Source organism: Marmota monax, unplaced genomic scaffold (genome assembly GCF_021218885.2).
Source record: "Marmota monax isolate L192 unplaced genomic scaffold, Marmota_monax_Labrador192_F-V1.1 WCK01_AAM20220418_F8-fsc00158, whole genome shotgun sequence".
Lineage (NCBI taxonomy): Eukaryota > Metazoa > Chordata > Mammalia > Rodentia > Sciuridae > Marmota > Marmota monax.
In genome coordinates, this window is record NW_026694092.1 from 764,666 (window position 1) to 772,529 (window position 7,864).

General features: G+C 36.1%; 1 protein-coding gene across 4 annotated transcripts in view; it reads left to right on the forward strand.

The window, feature by feature from the left end:
- Cfap47 (cilia and flagella associated protein 47) overlaps positions 1–7,551 on the forward strand; it is a 424,450-nt gene extending 416,899 nt beyond the window's left edge. For 2 of the 4 annotated variants that reach the window (XM_058585745.1, XM_058585746.1), the window contains 2 exons: positions 1,715–1,883; positions 6,936–7,551. In XM_058585745.1, coding sequence (XP_058441728.1) covers positions 1,715–1,883; positions 6,936–7,148 — 382 coding nt within the window. In that variant the 3' untranslated portion in view covers positions 7,149–7,551. The remainder of the gene's footprint in view (positions 1–1,714; positions 1,884–6,935) is intronic. The other 2 variants (XM_046465022.2, XM_058585744.1) reach the window with 1 other exon arrangement.
- Positions 7,552–7,864: the final 313 nt, after the last annotated feature.

Genomic DNA, 7,864 nt, shown 5'->3' on the forward strand with positions numbered 1-7,864 from the left:
CTGCTTACCTTGTCGGCGCGGGCGGTGGCTCTGCCCTGCCCCTCCTACCACGCCTGCAGACCGCTGGGCCTGATCTGCAGGTTGGTCGCAGGTCTGCCTACCTTGCAGGCGCGGGCGGTGGCCCCGCTCCTCCCCTCTGGCTCCACGACAAAGCGAGAGAGACTCGGGTATCTGTGACTCACCCTCCCTACCAGGGGACCAACTGTTTCCGTCTCCGGTGGCACCAATGAAGTTCTCTCCTCGGCCGCTCTCCGATGACATCAGATCTCTGCCATGCTGGCATCCCCTGTTCTATGGCTGAATCCCATTTTCTTCTCTTCCAATAGGTGGAGCTGTGCCCTCTGAGCCGAGCTTCTGCCCTCTATGTGCTGACAGAAATCCCTGTAAGGTGGCTCCTGGGAGTCTCTCAATCCTGTTAGTCCAGAGCCCTTTCACTTATCCGTCCCCTCCCCCTGTTCCTCCTCCCAGCCAGCCAGCCAGGTCCTGTTCACCAGAGGCGGTTCCCCAAGGATCTGATTACACTTGCAGCCCCACCGCGTGTCCTATATCCTGAACAATGAACACCCTCTCTGTCATTCATCTAAGCCCCAGTGCTGTGGTGGGGTGATCTGGGAACCAACAGTTTAATTTTTCCGGACCCCTTTGGTGGGCACGCCCCCAGAAACTGGCGGCTAAGATCTTGGGTGTCACCGCTGGTGTTAAGGGGAGGTGGGGATCTGGAATCCCCTCTGCTTCCCTACAGACACGCCCCCGGAGAGATTCCCGAGGTTTCCTGGCTGCTTGTATCTGGAGGGGGTGGGAGTCACACACCTGCTAACGTGGATTCCGCTGGGAAGGAATTCTGTCGGCGGAACTTTGGTGATGTCACCTCTCTGCTATGGCAGGCCCCAGGCTCCTTGCCGGAGTGTCCAAAGGGAGGGGTGGGACTGGTCTGTTTCTGGTTGGTTTAAGCTCTCGGTTTGCTATTTCATGAAGGCTTGGCGAGAGACCTCTTCCTAGAGTCCCTGCACCGCTCCTGCTGCGCTGCGCCTCGGAGGCTATCCGCCCTGACGAGGGGGCCGGTGCAGGCAGCTGACAGTCGCCGAGTCGCGCTGGCAGCAGCTGACGGGTCTGGACCTCTGCACTGCGTGGCGGAGATTCACTCGTCTAGCGCAAACTGTCACCTCCAAAAATCCTACTGATTCCCGGCCGGTCTCTCTTTAGTGGAATTTTGCTAGGAGTTCCTCAGCAGGTCGAATCTAAGCGTATCCATGCGTCTCTCTGACCCCGTTGTTGAGGAGGTACTGAAAGCGCTGCCTCCCCTCTCGCCGCCATGTTGGATCCATAATGAAATATTACTGGAAACAAAAGACTTTATCATAGCTTTAGGGGTTAGTTATTTTACATATGAACGTATTTGCAATTGGCTAACTTTTCACTTGGGACATAAATTCTGACAATTTTTATAGAGATAGTATATTTTATTTGTACACTATGAATGCAACGTGAATGAAAAAAAAAAAAAAAAAAACGCTTTAGGATTCTATTTTGTCACCCTGGGAAGAATGACACTTCATTATAAAAATGCCTTCTCACTCTTACTCTATTAGTATTCAGCATTCATATTTAAATGTATGCCTTTTGCAGCAGGATTCAAACTTTATACATCAATACTCACAAAAAGAATTAGATCACAATCTAATTTGACAGGTTGATATCTATACTTTTATTCCAGATATTCTGAGCCATTCACTGCATACTTCCTACCTGGCAGTGATCCGGAGTTTTTTGTAAAACCTCAGACTGGAGAACTTCCTCCTTATAACACTAAAGGAATCCTCGTCATTGTAGGATTTAAACCCCGAATGTACAGTAAGAAATACAAAGCAACATTAGTAATAGAGGTGAGTTCTATAATGACAATAATCAAGAATGTGTGATATCACTAAAAGCATTATATGAAGAAGAAAGTGTTTTACCATTGATCAGAGAGAATAGCAACCTTGCAAAAGTGAACTTATTTCAACTGCTGTGTATTATTTTACTTTTCTTTTGTGTAGTAAAAGAACTTAAATATTGAATATAACATAAAGGTTGTCAATACCAGGGGAAAGTAAGAAATCACTTCTCCTTCATACTAAGGAAATGTGGAAGAAACAAATAACAACTGTGAAGTGATATGTATAGCTATGTATCATTTTGTGTAATATAGCTGTTAAAAACATTAACTTTAGATTATTTGAGATAGAAATTTTGGAACCTTTGATTAAGGCATACAGTACTGTCAAATGTTGAAACTAAAATGAAGAATATGAAGGTAAATTTTATTTAGAATCGAAAAACATGGTATAAAATGTACTATTTATAAAGGATTCTGTTAAGGTGGCCATTTTATTAATAGTCAAGGCAAATACAATTTTAAAATTTTATCCAGTAAGGAAAATTTCTCTATAAGATTTCATATGCATTTTATAGTAAGAACTTTTAGGCCAAAGATATTTTCGTATTATTTTGGAAAAGATACTTATTACCACAGTTTACTTTCAGTAGCACAGACTCAAAAGATATGTTGTCATCTTATAATACACAAATCCTAATGCCAAAGGGATTTCTAAACTTTTATATCAAACAATTATTATGTAGGGCTATAATCAGAAAAATACTCTTTTTATTTTAATGAAAAAGAGAAAATGTTGAATAGTATTTGAAAAAGTTATTTCTGTTTTTCATCTTTTGAAGAGTATGTACAACCTAAATAATAAAGAAGATAAAGCCTCTTTTGCCTTGCACTGCATATCCCATTGCCTGCATTGGTACTTAAGATGATCATGTTGTACTTGCTTACATACTCTAAGGGGATTAAATGGTATCCTTAAAAAGATTTGCAAATTAAAACGGTACTCATTTTATCTAGCATACAATGGGCAGTTTCTTAAATTAACTATTTATCAAGTTTTATGAACAAAATAGGTGCCTAGTTTCCTTGTGATTTGATAATTAAATTATTGGTGGCATAATTAAAGGTTTTATGTGATGGTATATGGAATCAACTGAGACTCTTGTCATTTTTAGTTAGTTTGAAATGGCACAATTTGATAAAGCTTACCTGAGAATCAAATTGAGATTGAAATATGTTTAAGAAATTAGTACTTTTGTTGATTCAGTTTTTATTATGGAAAATTCCAAATATTTGCAGAAATAGAATAACCTCCATACACTCATCATACAGTATGAACAATTATAAACTCATAGCCACTTCTGCTTCACCTTCACACCCACGGCCTTTCTCACCTTCCACATTAAAGAAAATCCAAAACATTGTATTATTTGTAAATACTTCCTACTATTCTCTAAATGATAAAAATCATAACCATGCTACCATTATCAGGAACTAAAAATTAACAATGATTCCATAGTATTAATACATGTCAAATATCCATTTAGTTTTCAAGTTTTCAGGTGACTTCTAAATCTCATATATTTTTAACTTTAAAAATGTACAGACTTACAAGAAGTTGCAAAAGTACAGAGTCTTGTGAAGCCTTCCTTGAATTTCCTCCAATGGTGACATCTTAATATCTACAGTAAAATATCAAAACAAGAAAACTGATTGATATTGGTAAAAACACTGTTAATTAGAGTAGAGACCTTATTCTATTTTTAGCATATTTTTTTTACATTTATGCATTTGTGTGTGATTCTAGGCCATTACAACCCAAGTATAAGGTGAATATAAGTACAACCAAAGCTGAGATATAGAGCTTTTCCACCACCACAGAGGAACTACCTTGTGCTAATCCTTTATAGTTGTGTCCAACACTGAAATTCCTGCCATAACCCTGACATATGCTAATCTTTTCTCTATATCTATGGTTCTGTCACTGATAGAATATTATACAAATGGAATAGTACACTCCATGACCTTTTGAAACTGGCTTTTTATTCTAAGTATAATGCCCTGGAGATTCATAAGAATAATTGTGTATATCAAATCAATGATCTTAAAATCATGGTTCAGTCTATTTGACTCCAAATCCCAGTTCTTAATTTCAACACCACAATGACTCCCATAATAAATGTGAAGACAATTTAAAAAGTTAAATCATTATCTAAATGAAAATTATTGTTTACATTATCATCATTTTTAAATTATTGATTTTAAGCATCGAGTCAATATTTGCAGCAATATGATGTTCATTGTGCTTCTCTTGGAAATAAAAATGATTTTAAGGGATAGCTTAATTAAATCTTAGCCCAAACAAATCTCAACAATCATATTAGCAAGCTTCATAATTTCTCATGTAATTAAATCGCGTTTAGAATGATTAAAAGCTATCTTTCCCAATTAGTAAATAAGGCAAATAGCATTAGCTTTGAGGGACCAATTCAAAATGTTTTACAAAAATCTGTGTTACTCAGAGAGTAATAAGTCTGTTGAGTTTTCCATAGTGTACATAGTAAATTTTAAGTAGTTTACAAAAATGTGAGAACTATCAGATTTCTCCAAGATGAAACATATGATGCTTCATCTTGTTTATATAATATTATACATATATATAGGAATATATAATATGTCATATTTATATGTAAATGCCCATGTTATAATTAGAAACATAACCACGCATAGGTACTATAGGTAAATGTTCATTGCTTTTAAAGGAATCTACCATTAGCATAAAGCAGTAGAAAATGTTAGTGTAAATATATGTCTTGGTTTGTATTCCCTTAGAAGAGTATTCTCAAATAAGAATTCAAATTCAAGTACCATAGTTGCTCTGTGATCTCAAGAAATGGGTATAGGAAAGCCAGGATTTGATGTACAGAAGGAAGAAAAATCAGTAAAGGGTGCTTTATCAAGGCATCTGCCACAGTGAGCAACTAGAAATTAATCCCATGAGAGACCTCTGGGAAATAGTGTAGCATGCACACCTCAGAATTTTCACACCCAACAGGGCCAGGAAGTTAGGGTATTTATGCACTTCTTGATACCATTCTAATCATTGATTGAGGAATGCTTCCAGGGACAATTAATACTTTGATGCCAAGAGAGAATCCTTCTGGAGTTTCTGAAAAACTCTTAATCATGGAGTTGCAGGTACTGACAATGTAAAGTTGGAGCGAACAGAGAAATGGAAACTCCTGAGGGATGTGGGTGGCCACAGACCACATCTACTAATGAATAATTATCAATTGTCTCCATTCACAGAAAGAAATATGCACTTAAAAATATAGCCTTGGTCATTCATTCTATAAGGCTTTGCCTGATCTCTTTTCAGAATATGGAGTCACTACTTAAAAGTGAACTTTTCAACTTAGAAAAGTACTACTTTTATTTCTTTAAAAAATAGTTGTAAAGTACAATGATCAATTTAATATTCATTGTAAAAATTAACCCAAAGTTGGGCGTGGTGGCTCATGCCTGTAATTCCAGCACCTTGGGAGGCTGAGGCAGGAGAATCACAAGTTCAAAGTTAGCCTCAGTAACTTAGTGAGACCCTAAGCAACTCAGCAAGACCCTGCCTCTAAATAAAATACAAAAAAAAAAAGGTCTGGGGATGTGGCTCAGTGGTAAAGGGCCCTGGGTTCAATCCCTGATACGAAAAAAAAAAAAAGTATATGGTTGAAAGGGTAGAAAAATGATAGAAAGTAAAAAAAATCAACACAGATTCTATGAGGTAGTAGTGGTATGGAGATATTAGTTTATTCTTATATTATTTTAACTTTTGCTTTTTATTTATATTTTCAAAGAGAGTTTTGGGAAGAAGATATAGAGCTATATCTTTAAAATGTTTTTGAAAATATAAATGGATAATTGTTTATATTCATAACTGGGTTGGAGAAACTTAACAATAGGTTAAAAAACTAATGTTTAATCACTATTTTGTAAAATAAGCGTATTGTTCTTACTGTTATATAACATATTGGGAAAAGGGCATGGATAACTTCTTTAAAAAGTGCACATATAGGGCTGGGGCTGTAGCTCAGTGGTAAAGTGCTTGCCTAGTATGCATGAGGCACTGGGTTCAATCCTCAGCACCACATAAAAATAAACAAATAAAATAAAGGCATCCTTTCCATCTACAACTACAAAAAATTAAAAATTCATACATTCTCTCTCTCTCTCTCTCTCTCTCTCTCTCTCTCTCTCTCTCTCTCTGTCACATTATAAAATTGTTGGAATCTTACCTGTAATATAATGGGACTTTTAAAATAATGTCTTTATATGTAATAATTTTTGAGGGAGTCTAGAACTAAGTGTCAGATGAAGATGAAAGCCCCTACCTACTTGTAGCTCCTATTTGTACACATTAGGTACCAGGTGTGAATGTAGATGTTGTCATGTGGCTCACTCATGTGAATTCACGAAGTGCTGGACATGAGTACCAGTCACTTCTTATAGCTCACATATTAGTACCAAGTACCAGATATATGGGTGTGTGTGTCTCTTCATTTAGCTCATTCATTTGGACCCATGAAGTGAGTTACTTTTACTGGAGAAAAATTCACAATGATATATGCACAATCACCAAAATCTGGATCTGTTTTTCAAATTGAGCATCCTTATACAAAGTAAAGGAGTACTTAACTCAGTTATATTATGATGTTTGGCTTGGTCCACTTTTGAATCACTGACTCTGAATACATAATACTGCAACCACTAGATAAAAAAATAGGAATGGGGACTTGGATCAGTGGTTGAGTACCCCTGAGTTCAATCCCCAGTACCAAAAAAAAAAAAAAGAAAAGAAAAGAAAGAAAAGCCAAAGCTCTTCTTAATTTATTTTTACATTAAATATCTGTCATTATACATGCAGTTTCATTTTTATAACTTCCCCATACCCTTTGTGGCAAAGAGAAGGTATTAATTGCAATATACTTCATTTTTCCTTTCACTTCCCTGCATTTTTCAGAATCCCCAGATATTGTACATAAAATATCTCCCTCTTTATTTCCAGACAGAAGATATGTACTGGTTGTATGAAATCAATGGATTGCCCCCAGCAAGTACATCACTGATAAATGTAAAAGCCAAAATCGATTCTACTAACAAGAGATATGACAACATGCCAATTCGTCAGCACAATTTTGTCCGTGAAAATACTAAACTCATAAGAACAGGAGTATCTTCTACAATCAAGGGTGCTCCTTTGATGATGAAGAATAAATAAAATCTTTTTTCAAAACATTTCTTGGTCTCAAGTAGAATTGAATATTTTCATGATATTTCATCTTCAGGAATATTTCTGAGGAATAATGGTTTAATTATAGTAGGCCTTCTATATTTTCTTGTCTTTTAAAATACTGACTTAATCTGTTCTCTGAATATGTCATACTTCATTTCTGAGTTGTCTATGTTTTTTTAAATGGACTTGGGTTGCAAATTTTGGAGTTGGTTTACTTTTGTAAGTGCAGGAGTACATTTGTAGTAAAACTGGAACATGATTTCAGTGATTACAATATTTCAAATATTAGTGTTGCTATTAAAGCTCAATTACTCATGTAGATGTTGCTTATGAGTCTTTATTTTTTTAAATTGACAACTAAAAGGTGTATATATTTATTATATGCAACTATGTTTTGAAATATACATTGCAGAATGGCTAACTTAAGCTAATTAATTTATGTATTCTTTCACATATTTGTTATTCTTTTGTGGTAGACACATTTAAAATGTACATTCTTAGTGATTTTCCAGTATACAATATATTGTTATTTATCCTAGTCACCATCTTTAACTGTAGATCTCTTGAATTTATTCCTTCTATCTTTATATCCTTTTACCAACATCTCCTCAGTTATCCCTGCCCACTCTCACCCCTGATAATCAATATTCTTTCTGTTTCTATGAGTTCACTTTTATAATACTCCAAATACAAGTGAGAAT